The sequence below is a fragment of the Rhinichthys klamathensis genome, unplaced genomic scaffold (assembly GCF_029890125.1).
Source record: "Rhinichthys klamathensis goyatoka isolate OS25496 unplaced genomic scaffold, OSU_Roscu_1.1 h1tg000080l_1, whole genome shotgun sequence".
Classification (NCBI taxonomy): Eukaryota; Metazoa; Chordata; class Actinopteri; order Cypriniformes; family Leuciscidae; genus Rhinichthys; species Rhinichthys klamathensis.
Window position 1 is genome coordinate 545,001 of NW_026606622.1, and position 17,500 is coordinate 562,500.

The 17,500-nt window shown below is 34.3% G+C and overlaps 2 protein-coding genes across 2 annotated transcripts in view; one reads left to right on the forward strand and one right to left on the reverse strand.

The window, feature by feature from the left end:
- Window positions 1-5,794, forward strand: part of inppl1a (inositol polyphosphate phosphatase-like 1a) — a 51,110-nt gene extending 45,316 nt beyond the window's left edge. Inside the window, exons 26-27 of the mRNA XM_056251285.1 lie at window positions 399-529; window positions 5,637-5,794. Of these exons, the coding sequence (XP_056107260.1) occupies window positions 399-529; window positions 5,637-5,739 (234 nt within the window). The 3' untranslated portion in view covers window positions 5,740-5,794. The remainder of the gene's footprint in view (window positions 1-398; window positions 530-5,636) is intronic.
- Window positions 5,795-10,430: 4,636 nt separating this feature from the next.
- phox2a (paired like homeobox 2A) lies at window positions 10,431-15,056 on the reverse strand. The gene is made up of 3 exons (XM_056251286.1): window positions 13,959-15,056; window positions 12,805-12,992; window positions 10,431-10,878 (listed from the first exon to the last, which is right to left on the reverse strand). Exons 1-3 carry the CDS (start codon window positions 14,179-14,181, stop codon window positions 10,435-10,437), a joined length of 855 nt encoding a protein of 284 aa, XP_056107261.1. The 5' UTR covers window positions 14,182-15,056; the 3' UTR covers window positions 10,431-10,434.
- Between the last annotated feature and the right edge of the window lie 2,444 nt (window positions 15,057-17,500).

Sequence of the window (17,500 nt, forward strand, 5' to 3'; positions counted from 1 at the left end):
GTGTAATAAAAATAAATGTGTGTGTGTTTGTGCTTGTAATATTTGAGAAACTGCAAATCCCTAAACCCAGCCGCTGTGTCCCGCTGAGTTTTGCTGGATCTAATGGGAAATTTGTCTTTTTTTTTTTTCTTTTTTTTTTTTGGTTTCTCTTTTTTTTTTTTTTTTGCTTCAACAATAATCTGCCACGGGTCTTTAAAATGAGACGGATCTTAAGGGATTAGTTCACTTCAAAATGTAAATTGTGTCATCATTTACTCACCGTTAGAGTATGAGTTTCTTTCTTCCGTTGAACACAAAAGAAGATATTTTGAAGAATGTCGGTAACCAGACAGTGGATTGGACCCCATTGACTTCCATAGTATCGTTTTTCATGCGTGTGTGTGTGTGTGTGTGTGCAGGGCCTGTGGCATGACGAGAGCAGCAGTGTGTCAGTAGAGGACAGTGTTGGCGAGTGGCTCCAGAAGCTCGGGCTCCAGCATTATGAGGAAGGGCTTCTGCACAACGGCTGGGACGATCTGGAGTTCCTCAGGTACGAGTCTCTGACACACACACACACACACACACACACACACACACACACAGCGTAAAGCATAGTTCCCTCTCTGTCAGTCACGCTACGGCTCATACTTGGGAATACCCTCTGAGTATTAGAAAAAGCCAGGCCCAGTGTGTGTGTGTGTGTGTGTGTGTGTGTGTGTGTGTGTGTGTGTGTGTGTGTAACCCCACTGATTCGTTCATTCGATTCTCCCAGAAAGGACCACACAAAGACATTATGCACTGCTTTACTCAGTATTTCTGTCTTGTTTCCAGTCCAAATATCAAACATTTCTCACATTTACTAAAGTAGTAAAATGACATAAGATATTAAGTCTTGTTTTCTGGGGAAATTAATCGAAATGAAGTGAGTTGATGCTTAAAACAAGCAAAATGATCTGCCAATGGGGTCAGAAAAATATTATCTTAATTCAAACAGAAACTAGATTATTTTTCTGACCCCATTAGCAGATCATTTTGCTTGTTTTAAGCATCAACTCACTTCATTTCGATTCATTTCCCCAGAAAACAAGACTTAATTATTTTGTCATTTTACTCGTCTAGTAAATGCTTCTTGATTTAAGAATATTTGGACTGAAAACAAGACAGAAATACTGATTAAGAAAAGCATTTCTGCAGTGTGCTAGTTCACTCATGCAGCGTTTACTGGAGATACACGAGAAAACTCCAAACAGACGTGAATTATTCATCCGGTCACAAAAACTGTTGAAAATCATACATGTAAAAATAATCAAAACCAATGTTCAGAAAGAAAAGAAATACAGCAAATTCCATATACATGTGACATGCGTATACAACACACAAAACCCAATTATTATCTTTATCACTCCAACATGAGATAAAAGAGTCTCAAACACATTTCTAAAGAGATATGTTTGACTTTGAAGGAAAATAAAGTTATATGTACCAAACTTCTATGACCGACTGACCAGAGAGAAACTCGGCTGACGTCACACATGTCTTTCATCACTCATCAGTTTGTAAGCTTCAAAAAAGTGCAAATTGCAAAAATCCAGAAGCACCATTAAATATCATTGTAATACAAGTGAAGTCCTATGTTAACTGTATTATAGTGGCAGGACAAATGTGTTCTTACTCGTCACAGACGTCAGTCACAAATACATCCGTACTCTATGGGGCGCCGTTTGTAAAGCGGCAGCAACGTTTTGTCACATTTAGCTTCAAACAATGTTTAAAACTGGTATTAATTTTTGACAGTCACTTTTTAGCACATTTACAACAATATTTGTCAACTTAGAGATATTTTAAATAGTTAAATCTAAATATTAAATGTTACACCTAAATGTTAAATGTTCAATCTAAATCTAAATGTTCAATCTAAATGTTAAATCTAAATCTAAATGTTCAATCTAAATGTTAAATCTAAATCTAAATGTTAAATCTTAATTTTAAAACTAAATGTTAAATCTAAATGTTAAATCTAAATCTAAATGTTAAATCTAAATATTAAATCTAAATCTAAATATTAAATCTAAATGTTAAATCTAAATCTAAATGTTAAATCTAAATGTTAAATCTAAATCTAAATGTTAAATCTAAATGTTAAATCTAAATCTAAATGTTAAATCTAAATCTAAATGTTAAATCTAAATATTAAATCTAAATCTAAATGTTAAATCTTAATGTTAAATCTAAATCTAAATGTTAAATCTAAATCTAAATGTTAAATCTTAATGTTAAATCTAAATCTAAATGTTAAATCTAAATCTAAATGTTAAATCTAAATATTAAATCTAAATGTTGAATCTAAATGTTGAATCTAAATGTTGAATCTAAATGTTGAATCTAAATGTTGAATCTAAATGTTAAATCTAAATGTTAAATCTAAATGTTAAATCTAAATGTTTTGGGTGAAACTAAATATTTAACTAATATGCTAATTCAAAATGCCGGTAACCGGAAGTGCCAAAATAAAAGCTCGAGGAGGTCAGTGTGTGTTTATAGTGTCAAATAACAAATAAAAACCATCTCATCCGGGGAAATGGACTCTTGGACATGGATTGTCGTGATAATAACTAGCCTACCTAAAATAACAAACACGTTTGTAATACACGTTTTATGCAAGCGAACATGACAGATCAGTCAAAGTGAGCCCCCTCGTGGCTGGCGATTATGGCTACAGCTCATAAGTCCTGCACCTTTCATAAAAGTGACACTAAAAACTCAAAGTAGCCTACTCTTCAAATACAGTTTCTCCAAAGGTGTTTATTATTTTAGGTACCGGTAGTTATTATAACGATAATCCATGTCAAAGAGTCCATTTCCCCGGATGAGATGGTTTTTATTTGTTATTTGACACTATAAACACACACTGACCTCCTCGAGCTTTTATTTTGGCACTTCCGGTTACCGGCATTTTGAATTTGCATATTAGTTAAATATTTAGTTTCACCCAAAACATTTAGATTTAACATTTAGATTTAGATTTAATATTTAGATTTAACATTTAGATTTAGATTTAACATTTAGACTTAGATTTAGATTTAACATTTAGATTTAGATTTAACATTTAGATTTAACATTTAGATTTAATATTAAGATTTAACATTTAGATTTAGATTCAACATTTAGATTTAGATTTAACATTTAGACTTAGATTTAGATTTAACATTTAGATTTAACATTTAGATTTAGATTTAACATTTAGATTCAACATTTAAGATTTAGATTTAATATTTAGATTTAACATTTAGATTTAATATTAAGATTTAACATTTAGATTTAGATTCAACATTTAGATTTAGATTTAACATTTAGACTTAGATTTAGATTTAATATTAAGATTTAACATTTAGATTTAGATTCAACATTTAGATTTAGATTTAACATTTAGACTTAGATTTAGATTTAACATTTAGATTTAACATTTAGATTTAGATTTAACATTTAGATTCAACATTTAAGATTTAGATTTAATATTTAGATTTAACATTTAGATTTAGATTTAACATTTAGACTTAGATTTAACATTTAGACTTAGATTTAGATTTAACATTTAGATTTAGATTTAACATTTAGATTTAACATTTAGATTTAGATTTAACATTTAGATTCAACATTTAAGATTTAGATTTAATATTTAGATTTAACATTTAGATTTAGATTTAACATTTAGACTTAGATTTAGATTTAACATTTAGATTTAGATTTAACATTTAGATTTAACATTTAGATTTAGATTTAATATTAAGATTTAACATTTAGATTTAGATTCAACATTTAGATTTAGATTTAAAATTAAGATTTAACATTTAGATTTAGATTTAACATTTAGATTGAACATTTAGATTTAATATTTAGATTTAACATTTAGACTTAGATTTAGATTCAACATTTAGATTTAACATTAAGATTTAACATTTAGATTTAAAATTAAGATTTAACATTTAGATTTAGATTTAACATTTAGATTGAACATTTAGATTTAGATTTAACATTTAACATTTAGGTGTAACATTTAATATTTAGATTTAACTATTTAAAATATCTCTAAGTTGACAAATATTGTTGTAAATGTGCTAAAAAGTGACCGTCAAAAATTCATAACAGTTTTTTAAACATAGTTTGAAGCTAAATGTGACAAAACGTTGCTGTTATTTTCAGCGTGAGCCGCTTTACAAACGGCGCCCCATATGATATTGCACTTGTTAAACCTTTATCTTGTGTTACCTTGAACGTTCAAACACAAGTTTTATCCATAAATGACAGAGAAGATGGTAAGATATCTGTTTCTCCCTTATTTCCTTTGCCCGAACCTGTTCAAGTTCAAGTGTGTGTAGCCATTACTGAAACACAACAGAAATCATACACCAGAAAACATAGGAAATATAAACACAGGATCTTACAAATGTGGTCATGTAGTATCCAATTTTTGTTCTTGTTTATTTATTCTTATTTTTTTGTAAGTTTGTATGCAACGGTGTATTTGAATTTAATAGACATTAAATAATAGTGTCATTTGGTTTTCCGCCAAAATAAAAGTTGTGTGGTATAATGTCTGAAAACAATTAAGACAGCCATAAATATGCAAAAATCCAAAAGGGGTAATAACTCTTCACAAATGTGGTCATGTAGGTTTTCAATTTTTGTTATTGGTTATTTATCTTATTTTTAGTAGGTGTATTTATAATTTAATGTCTATTAAAGTTCTGTCATTTTGTTTTCTGACAAAATAAAAGCTGTGTGGTTTAATGTTTAAAAGCCATCAATATTGGTATTGTAATATGTACTGTTGTTTTGTAAGATAAAATGATGATTATTATTATTATTATTAAATATTTTTTTATTTTACAGTACATTAGGGTTAGTATTATTAATGTAATATCGTAATTATTATTGGTTTGTTTAATTTATTTAATTTTATAAAATATAAGAATGTAAATGGTGCAAAATACCTTCAATGTTGTAGTATCCAATTTTTTAAATTTAACCTATTTTAAGTAGGTTTCCTACAGTGTATTTTTTATTTGATGTCTATTAAAGTCAGTATCATTCGTTGTTTTTTCCCCGCCAAAATAAATAAGTTCTGTGGTATAATGTTTGAAAACAATTAAGACAGCCATAATTATTAGTATGGTAATTTTACTGTTGTTCTGTATTAGTTTGTTATTATTATAATTATCAAATATTTTTATTTTACAGTACTGTGTAGTACAGTATTATTACTATAATAATATGAAATAAGTAATTGGAATTTAATACAATATAAATGGTAAAATATTTGATATTTTAATAAAATTATTAAAAGGTGCAAATTGCAAAAGCTCCATAAAAGTATCATAACCTTTCACAAATGTGGTGAGTCATGCAGCTTTCCAATTTATGAATTAGTAATGTATCCTCCTTTTAGTTATGTCTATAAAAGTTCATCAGTGTCACATTATTCAGGTGTAAAATATCACATAATACCTGATACGTTTCTCAGCTGCTCTGAATAAGCCAATCATAGTTCATTGTGATTAAGATTTTCATAATGTTTTAGTTTTATTAAGAATTACAATTAAGAGCTGGATTGATATACAAAGATGAAACCATCATCCAATCACGTGTCTTTCCTGCAGTGACATCACAGAGGAGGATCTGGAGGAGGCGGGCATTCGTGACCCCGCCCATAAGAAGATCCTATTGGCCAGTCTAAAACAACAACAGCAGCAGCAGAAGTGAGCCAATCACAATCCAGGCCGGACTGAACTTTGCACTGTTAGAATTTTACCTGGTTTTAATTTAATCTGATGTCATTATAGTTTGTGATATTATTTAAACAAGTCGACGTGTCAAAAGGATGTTTCACTACAGCCCCGCCCTCCACTTCCTGTCGTCTGGAGGAAGTGACATCAGAACATTCCTGAAGTGTTAGTTATTAATAACAGTTTGTTTTTCGTGCATGTTTCGTGACTTTAAAGGAAAGGGAAATAAGCCAAAATCAGCCGTGACTTGAAGCAGTTTGCGTGTTCGTATGTTTGTGTGTGTTTGTCAACGCAAGGGATGTTCGTTTCTCTCGGTTCAGTGTGTCATTTGGGAGCATTAACAATCTCCTCCTCCTGCACAGAGGTTTGGTTTGAGGGAAAGATGGCTATAACACAATCCTCTCACCAGGTGGCGCTGCACCACCATCATCATCATCATCATCATCTGAGAGAATTCAAGAGGAAACAGTTCAAGTCATATATCACATGTGAATCTTTTTCTACTTGCTCATTCATTCTGATGTGAGATTCAAATGCTGATGAATTTCTAAAAGAGTTGAGTGTGTTTCTCAATCTCAAGATGAGTTTAGTTTGAGTTTTACCTCGTTCTTTTAAACGAAGCACTCTGTGGAAACACAAGCCTAGTCTTTCTCTTCATCACAATAGCTTTGTTTTATTTAACAGACTTTAATGTTATAATTATGGGTGTTTCTCCTAAAATGCATGTAGCAGAATTAGTCTAGATATCAATTGTTTGTGTATTGAGTTTTAACTTAAGAAGTTTTCCCCCTTTCATTCATTTATTTGCTGTATAATCCTTTTTAACAGTTTAACTCAGTTGTTGTAAGTTAATACTTGTGTTTGACTGTTAAATCACTGTCCTTTTAATGTTTGTTCTTTTCTTTTTCAGTTTAATAAAAACTACAATTATGTCCAGTAAAAGAAAGTGTCTGATTGAGCTTGAAGTAAACATTTTGTGGAATTTGTAAATAAATTTAATTATCAGCATAAATAAACTGAAATTTATAATCTATAAACCATGGTTTATAGATTATCATTCAATACATTACAAACCAGGAAAATTGAAAAAAGTGATTTTTTTGTGTAAAAATAACTAAAATAAACAGCCATTTTCATATATAATATTTAGTAATATTAGTATATAGTCAGCAATATTTCATCAGATCAAGTGTGTGAAATGCAGGATTTTTCTCAATCTCTTTTAATCAACTGGGTCTGCATTAACAGAAATCGTAAGGAAAAAAATTTCTTTATATAAATCCTAATAGCGTCTCGGATGTTGTTGTTGAAGTCCTTTTTGGCTTTTCATTAAGTGTTTTATCAGTCTAATGGAAAGAAAACATCCCATAATAGAACTTTTAAGTGTATATTTTAATAACGCCATCTATTAGCGTCTGTAGATTACAATTTCAGTACATATCTTTAAAAGCCATGTTCTCAAAAATGAGTTTTGTCCTCCACTTCAGCACCACTTATACACACCAAAACTTAGAGTTTTATTCATATCTATATTCTGAAGGATTTTACTGAGGGGTTTGTTCATATATAATTTGCCTGATTTTATATACAACATTTTAACAATAATTTTCTGCTTTATGGAATCATAAAAAGAGATATCCCTCTGTAAAAACAAGAATTTTTAACCTGGCTTTATCAAATGTTCAGATTTTTGTTCTAGAAATCTAGCAAATTAGTGCCTATTTATTTAGGTAATGCCTCATATGTTTTTAAACAACACTTCAGAAAACTTGAGATATAAAAAATGTTTGCAATGCTTAATGTAATCAATCAAAGTGTGTGGATGTCTAGAAGTTCATTTCATTGAGAATAAAATGACATGCTATTGTCTAACAAATTCAACATTACATCATTGATAAATCTGAAAAAGTCATCACTTTATATGATGAACAGATTGAATTTAGGCTTTTATTCACAAATATAAGAATAATATTTCAGAATTTAAATCAAGCATTTTAAACAAAATTTCAAACAGTGTGCGTCTTTTGTGCAAATGACACTTGCGTTGATTTTTTTGTAACGATATGAAGACATTTGTAAGTTCTTGTCTTTTCAAAACACAAATTGTAAAATATTTCCTCATTATAATATTCGGTAATATTCCGTGCTTCCCTGCGTGTGAACTCAATCAGACTGGAGATGTTCATTTTAACTGTCTTTATTTTGTCATTTTTATGGATTATATACAGCATATCATTCATGAAACACATGGCGTGCACTGGAGCCAGTAAACATTAAAAAAAGAAGAAACTACATCATATTTATATTAATATTTACAAAATATTTCTCAATAAAAGCCTAGCATAAAAAAAGTCCCAACATTTTTTTTTTTTTTTTTTTCTTCAATAAATTAACTACAAGTGGCTTAACTATGCTTGTTTCTGGGGTCACACACACACACACACACTGTTGTCTTCAAAGAGCTTCAGTGAAGAACCACATGATAAATGCATCAGTGAGAGGAAAGACGTTTCTGTGCCGGGTCACGGACGCATGTTTTCAGAATTGATTTCTTGTTCTGAAGCTCCTGCTGGACTAAATGTTTCTGGACCTTCAATTAAGAGGAAATGAGGAACTAATTTACTGACAATGGCAATTCATTCCAGCGCTGATGATGCAGATCTTCAGGGTTAAAGATCCTCTTGTGAACATAAAGAGAAAAACATCGCAGCTGCAAGAGATGAACACAAGATGGACCGTAGAACAAACACACACTCCCTCACACACACACACACACACAACAGAAGCGCCCATGAGTTCAACATGACAATAAGTTAAACACTACAATAAGGTCTCATTTGTTGACTTTAGTTACTGCAACACTTAACATGACCTAATAATGTGAAATATATTATTAAAGCATTTATGAACCGTTCTTAATGTTAGTTTATGAAAATCACAGTTGCGCATTGTTTGATGATGTTAGTTTAAAAGCTACACTTTTAATCCAAAAGTGATGTCATAGAAGAACCAAAACTACTTTAATTTGTGGAACGGAAAAGTTTGTTACCTATTGAACAAGCTTTTCCCTTTATTTGAACAAATACAACTTTTAATGTTAAAAATGTATTAGTAATTGACATCAACATTAACTATGATTATTAAATACCGTAGAACTGTTAAAACTCCCTGTAAATTCTAATGGGAACACTTTACAATAAGGTTCATTAGTTAACATGAACTAAGAATGAACAATACTTCTACAGCATTTATTAATCTTAGTTCATATTAATTTCAACATTTACTAATACGTTGTTAAAATCAAAGGTTGTATTTGTAAACATTATTAGTTAATGAACTAACATGAACAAACAATGAACAGCTGGATTATTATTAACTAACATTAACAAATATTAATACACACTGTAACATGTATTGCTCATTGTTATTCATGTTAGTTAATATATTAACTAATGAACCTTACTGTAACGTGTTACGTTCTGATGAGTTAATAAAGAGCATGCCTTATAAAACTAAACAGAAAACACAAAAGTTTTAAATGATTGCATAAAACTAGTGATAAACACTCTAAAAAAATGCTGGGTTATTTCAACCCAAATTTGGGTCAAATATGGACAAACCCAAATGTTGGGTTAAAAAATGTAATTAAAAAATGTACAGTTGAATGTGAAAGTTGAAGTTGGGTTAAAATTTTAAATTACATTTTTAACCCAATTTGGGTTTGTCCATATTTTACCCAATTTTGGGTTAAAACAACCCAGGATTGTTTAGAGTGAATGAGCTGCTGAGTTCATAGAATTTAATTAAAATTCAAACTAAATTAATTAATTAGAACTAAATCTATAAAATGATCCCCTTTAAGGTTCCATTTAGAACCTTGATTACACTTTATTTGAAGGTGTCATTGTTCCAGTGTAATTATATATTTAAGTACTGAGTAATATTGATGAACCTGCACTTACTATAGGGTTAGGGTTTGGGTTAGTTGCATGAATTATGCATAATTTACTGTTATTACTGTAACATATGTAACAAGGACACTGTAAAATAAAGTGTTACCAGAACCTTTTCTCCTCAGTATGTTGTACTCAATCAAAACTAACTTTATCTGGACAATAACTTTATTCTAGAGCGGTCATAAAGCCAAAACAATCTCCTGTTATCACTGTAAAGCTGCTGTGAAACAATCTGTACTGTTAAAAGCGCTGTATAAATGTTGACTATATTAAAGGTGACTTGACATAATACTTCTTTTTTTTCCTAGTGATAAAGTATCTTTATGAGCTGCTTAATTCTTACAATTTAATTCAAATTTAAAATGAGTTAAAAGTAAACCGATAAAATGATCCCCTCGTATGTTCTCAGTATGTCGTACTAACACATGCTTATTTAGTCCAGGGTACACTAAAAAATGCTGGGTTGTTTCAACCCAATTTTCGGTCAAACATGGACAAACCCAAACGTTGGATTAAAAATGCCATTTAAAAATGTAACCCAACGGCTGGGTTTGTCCATATTTGACCCAAACTTGGGTTGAAACAACCCAGAATTTTTCAGAGTGGGATGAGTTCAGTGTTAACTAGAGCCAGCACATGAGACCTTACTGACGGGTTGAACAGCGAGTCCAGTTCTACACGAGTGACCCAGGCGAGACTGAGATGCACCGGTATCTCTAGAAGAGGTTGGTCTTGATTGTGTTGGGTTTCCGGTGGAAGGTGGACAGGACGCCGGCGAACGGCCCGGACGCCACACTGTCCGCGGGCTGCCAGGCCTTCAGCAGGTCCGGCGTGGGTCCGGCTGAGCCGAGGCTGGGCCACGGCGAGCTCTTCAGGCCCTGGTGGAGCGAGGGCGAGATGGAGGCGCTGGTGAAGCCGGAGCCGGAGACGGAGCCGGAGACGGGGCTCGGACTGAGGCTGCCGGTGCCGGGACTCCCCATGTTCCCGGACCCGGGGAGAGACGCGGTGCTGTCGGGGGTCGGGCTGCACGTCGACTCTTTGGACTCGTCATCCTCAGACGAAGAGCGAGTCTCTCCGGGCTTCTTGGTGCCGCTCGCTCCTTTAGAGTTGGCGGCGCGTTCCTGTTTACGAAACTTGGCCCGCCGGTTCTGGAACCAAACCTGAGGAAGAGCCACGGTATCATTCAGAATCACATTTCCTACAGCATTAATGTTCACTTTTTTGTCTATTAAATGATATTATCGGACACAATTGTTTGATTTGAATTATGTTACACACTAAAAATATAGTATTAATGTTCATCTTTAAGTCAAGTCACATTTAATTAGAGTACAGAGTGTGTGTCTACAGTACAGCAGATCTAGAGGAACACACAGTCACAGTCCAGTGAAGGTTCACTTTTATTGTAAAAAAAGGTATTCATTTATTTAATTTATATATATACACTCTAAAAATGCTGGGTTGTTTCAACCCAATTTTGAGTCAAATATGGATAAACCCAAACGCTGGGTTAAAAACTTTCATTTAAAAATGTAACCCAACGGCTGGGTTTGTCCATATTTGACCCAAAGTTGGGTTGAAACAACCCAGCAGTTTTTAGAGTGATATATATATATAATATAGTTCCTGTTTACGGAACTTGATCCGTCGGTTCTGGAACCAAACCTGAGGAAGAGTGTCGATACCATGAAAGATTATTTGTGGGGACGAGAGAAAAGATGAAAGATGTTAAATTACTGAAGACACCCCATAAGGTCCATTATAAGGTCTTTCTTTACTTTCTTTACCTTTTTTTCTTCATCTAGTCTTATATTGTTTTTATCTGTTTTGTTTTTTGTCGATATGTGTATTTTGTAAAAATTTCTGTATGCATTCCTGCAATAAAATAAATAAATAGAAATGAAAGAGCATTACATTTGTTACAGTATTAATGTTCCCGTTTAGTCTATTAAAGGATATTGACAGATATCAAATTTAGATTTTAATGATGTTACATTCTTAAAAATAAAGGTTCTTTATCAGCATTGATGGTTCCTTGAAGAACCTTTAACATCCTAAAGGTTCTTTAAAATATTCCTCACACTATAGAATAAATTATTCTTTAATGATTCTATTGCATCACTGCAAAAAAACCCTGTTGGAACCTTTATTATAAAACGCTGCATTTGAACTATAAGATGAATAAATGCTTTAGAAATATTTTGGTTACTCTTTATTTTAATGTGTCATTGTTACAGTGTAATTATATATTTCAGTAATGAGTAATATTAAGAATTTTTCTTTCTTTCTTTTAGCATCGATGGTTCATAAACCTTTAACATCCTAAAGGTTCTTTAAAATATTCCTCACACTATAGAATTAGAACTATATATAGCTCTAATATAGATATAGAACTATATGTTCTTTTAAGATTATTTGAAGAGCAAAAAATGATTCTATTGCATCGCTGCAAAAACCCTTTTGAAACCTTTATTTGTAAGACGCTGGATTTGAACTATAAGATGAATAAATGCTGTAGAAATATTTTGGTTACTCTTTATTTTAAGGTGTCATTGTTACAGCGTTATTATGTCAGTACTGAGTAATATTAATAAACTACTGTAAATGTACTTACTAGATTTTGGTTTGCATGTATTAGGCTATGCATCATTTAGTACATGTACGCTCTAAAAAAAATGCTGGGTTGTTTTAACTCAATTTTGGGTCAAATATGGACAAACTCAAACGTTGGATTAAAAATGCAATTAAAAAGTGTAACCCAACGGCTGGGTTTGTCCATATTTGACCCAAAATTGAGTTAAAACAACCCAGCATTTTTTTTTAGAGCGTACATGTACTAAATGATGCATAGCCTAATACATGCACAAGGACAGTGTAAAATAAAGCCTTACCAATATTTTTCATTGTGAAGTGTTATTAACGCATGCATATACACGTGACCAATGCAGCCGCGATACATCTAAATTAATTACATCTGGAAGAGGCCCAGAATATCCAATATAGATGACAATTTATGGTCTTATATTTTTAGATGATTTTGCACTCAGTGATGACTTCTGAATATACTCCGCGTGCATGCGCCTCACCTGCACGCGCGCCTCGGTCAGGTCGATCTTCAGCGCGAGCTCCTCGCGCGTGTAAATGTCCGGGTAGTGCGTCTCCGCGAACACGCGCTCGAGCTCCTTCAGCTGCGAGCTCGTGAAGGTCGTGCGGATCCGCCGCTGCTTGCGCTTCTCGTTCAGACCGGACGGGTCCGAGAAGAACTTGTACGGGACTGAAAGATCAACGACACCGGGAGAGTCATGATGACGCGTTTAACAGCAGTGCAGAGAAACAAGTGGATTCTGTAAATATTGCACATTTATGTCTAATATTATTTTTTTAAATAAGAAAAATTAATGGTTTCTGCGTTTCATTGGGTATAAATAAGTGCCATAAAATATATTTGAGGAATGCGTCCGTGCATTTGTTTTATTATGATTATAATTAAATTATGCATTTTGTTTTACAACGACAGACTCCCTATAAGTCACACATTTTCTGATGTGAAAATGCAATAATAATTACACAAGCCAATGATTTACATTTACCGCACAGAAATATCAGGCGAGACAGGATCGTTTCTCATTTATTTCTTCTGTCCAATAAACGCTCTTTTTAATTATAGATCCGTAAGACATAATTCAATTAATTACTTTAAATTGATTTGCGCCTCAGATTATATGACACGAGTTTTAGGCTAATTGAATTAAATTAGCCTTAAACGCAAACTCGCAAAGCTATAGGATTATCGTTTGATTTTTGCAACTGGGTATATCAATTATCCGAATTAAAGATTCATTTGTATCAAATATACAAAATAACGGTTCTTTATCGGCATCGAAGAATCGATGGAATGCACAAACGATTCTTTATAAAAATGTTCACACTAATTAAAAAAAACGGTTATTTTAGGAACTGATCGCTGAAAGTTCCAAATAACGTCATTAGAATTCTACGTCATAAAAAACAAAAGAAACCTTTTGGAACGTTTTTAAACAGTGAGTCATGACGTATAATCGCTACATTCAGAACGAGTTCTAGGCTATATGTTAAACAAAGACAAATGGATAGTTTAGCGTGATTACTGCTGACGAATATACATTCCACACCTGCTTTATTTTCAAGTTGCATTGCATATGAAGTGTTTTAGTTCTCGCACATGCATGTGTGTGTGTGTGTGTGTGTGTGTGTGTGTCACCTGTGGAGTAGGGCGCGGGCTGGTGTTCTCTCAGCGCACCCAGTGCACAGCTGGCGGACCCGAGCGTTCCGCAGCCCGGGCTGGAACTGAACCCGTTCCGGATCGGGTTGTACTGGAACGCGTTGCTCTGACTGCACGAGTTAAAGTCCGCGTACGCCGACGCCTCCATCGCCGCCATGCACGAGTCGTACGTGTTCAGATACGAGTAATCCATTTTGTACATGTGGAGGGCGGAATGATGGAGACGCAGGTGTGTGTGAAGGTCCGCTCGAGGAGTGTGTGTGTGTCTCGGTGTGTTCCGCGGCTCTGCTGCTCGGTGTGTTTATAATAAAGTTGGAGTCCGGGAGACAATGGCGAGGCGGTGGTCTGTGTTTGCATGACAATGTCTCAGTTCTGAGATCCTCCTCCCTCAACACACACACACACACACACACACACACACACACACACACACTCTCCGTGCATCTCTAATGCACCTCCGCCTTAACCCTTTCCAGCATCATCTGCTACACTTGTGCTTCACTATTTCATCTAATGCTCCTTTGTTGCATTTTATTTCTGGTTTAAACGAGACCTGAAGCGCGCATCACCCGCGCGCGCGCGCAAATATAACTCTAAATAAATGACTATTAATGGCTATTAAGACTAATGGCATTAAGGCGAGGATGGGCAACTTTTCAAGAGCGGGCAAATGGGTCCGTTTTCCTCATGCTAAATGAATTGTGGGATTGTTTTAGCTTTAATGCGGCTCTGGTTGGTAGTGTGAGATGAAGTTTAATTAGATTTCGGAAATAATGGCCTTTATTTAACCCCCTCCCCCCAACGCTGCATTTAGAGGCCGAATGAAATAAAATGATCGTAAAATTAAAATAAACGATGAAATGCTAATTACTGATGACTTGAAGTCGTTAATTGCACGCGTTTATTCGATCTGTTTTCATCAGATATGACTCGACGGAAACCTGCTGCTCACAGTCACGCGCATCTGTTTGCTGTCACTCACTATTACGCGCGAGTTTATCCGAACTCTTTAAACAATATTAATTAGACATGGATATTATCCGTGCTGTTATAGCGCATTATAGGCCTACATGAAATGGTCATATTTAAATCACGTTTCAAATTATGCAATAATAATCGCATTTATACCTTTATCAAATCAGGGACAAAATGTATTTCCATGCAGCTGAATGTGTCATTTTTAACCATATGTGTCATTGATTCGTTTCGGGTTTTCGTTTGACTTTTGACCCTGTAACCCTCTCTATGCGCGCGTAACCTGGTTATCCCGGCGCGGCCCCGGGCGTGCGCCTCACGGCGCGTTTGGATGATTTCGGCTGACGCGCGTCTCAAACTTCATCCATCAGCGTCCGCATCCCGCGCGCAGATTAACGACTGTACCGGAAAGTGACGAGATACACACGACAGCAACAAGTCTTCACGGACACCGGAACCTTTCAGCACGTGTTCATCATCTCCGTACACACCTGAGGAGAGCGCCGAGAACACCTGTGTGTGTGTGTGTGTGTGTGTGTGTGCGAGATTCAGAACGCGTTTTACATCTTGTTACAGATTTCATTGTTTAATAGCTACTCAATAGCAATGAATTATGTAATTCTGAGACATTTTTAATATACAACTTAACGAAGGAATAGGCTACTAATGTATTTAATATTACACTCTTTAAAATAAAGGTTCAAATAGTTTTTTTTTATAATGCAGTGGGTTCCCAAAACCATTTCCCCCCCTAGGAGATTGTAATCAAAATAATATTTTGTGCAGTGGAAATATTTTATGGATGTTAAAAAGTAAATAAATGGCCATGGGAACCATCGATGCCAAGGAAACATTAACGAAATAAAACAATATAAAATTAAATGAAGTATTGTCTGATTCAACTCACTGTTAATTTGGTATTTTACATCGTGCGTGTGTAATGAAAAATAAAAGCAGAAGTGACAGATTCCGCGTTATTTAAATCTAGTAATATCTATTTTGCTGATTCAGCTTTAATTTCAACGAGACTTTTTGTTGAAATTAGCCTACATTAATGTTCAAACAAACAAATGAAAAGTTTTGTTCGTACTAAATTAAAGCAAATGTCTCGCGCCACCCGTTGTCCGCCAGCGCGCGCGCCCGGAGGGTTTCAGACGGGTCACTGTTTACGCGCGTGACACAGACGGGTCGCGTCTCATCCTTTCCCGATCCTTCATCCCCCTCTCTCTCTCTCTCATCAATCTCTCTCTCTCATTAGCTCAATCTGCATTCAGCAGTGATCGGTCACCGGGAGACACGCACGCGCGCGCGCTCGCTGTAATGGCCCGAGCATCGGATGCGATTACTGTCAGCCAAACCAAACCAACCCAAACACAATTCAATTATCCCGGAGAGCACGAGACCCTGCGCTTTCCATTTATATATTTATTTTACGCTCGGGAAAATGCCCTTTTTTGTGATGGCAAAGCAAAATATGAGTGTTTTAGAACCACAGGAGAAATTAATGGAGGCTCTCGGACAGACAGTAAGTGCACTAATGTTAAACGCTGGTTAGTGTAACTATCGATCAACAACAGCATGCCAGAATCCATCAAAAAATGAAAAGCAGCGCGCTCGGCCTGACCCGTTCTTCAGCTGTCAATCACAGACCTCAGCTGTCAATCACAGCACAGTTATTTACACAAGCGCCATGAATGAGAAAGAGCCTCGTTACTGTTTCCGCTAATCGCCGATGAATTTTAAAGCTGCTGGTCTCACGGGTCGCTCGGATCGGGATTAGAGCCCATTTTCAAGACAAACACTCGGATTTGAAAGTCAGATGTGCGCGAGGGGCTTTGAAGAGATTAACGCATGTGTGCGCTGGTTAACACGGGGAACCGGGATCAGTTCCCCGGCAAACTCACCCCTGACACCGAGCAGAAGAGCCCGTGTGTCCGGCCCTGACTTCTGATCCACAGGAGAAACACTTTCACACCATCCAAACTGTTGCGTTCAAATCCCCTGCTCACACACACTCGGGAAATACCGCAGATTTACACGGACGGATGTTCAAACGAGCCAAGACTGTTCAAAATCCAACTGTCATTTAAAAAAAAAAAAAAAAAAATTCTAAATTCAAACTCCAACAGTCAAATAAAAAACAAAAACAAAATTAAACTCCAACTGTCAAATTTAAAAAATTCTAAATTCAAACTCTTCAAGTGTCAAAATTAAAATAATTCTAATTTCAAACTGTCAAAATAAAAAAAAATATATATATAAATTCAAACTCCAACTGTCAAAAAAGAAATAAACAAATAATCAAAATTCAAACTCCAACTGTCAAAATTCAAATTTAAACAGCCAGATGTCAACTAGACTAACTCAAATGTCATTCTATCTAATATTTCTAAGCCATCAAGACTCATATATTCCAATTTGGTCTGTCAAAATAACTATAATAATCATTTAATTTCATTAAAATAATTAAAAAAATTGCACAGCCACAAAAAAGATTGATTGACTGCATTAAGTTTGTTATTAAGAAAATAATCTCCAGAAAGATT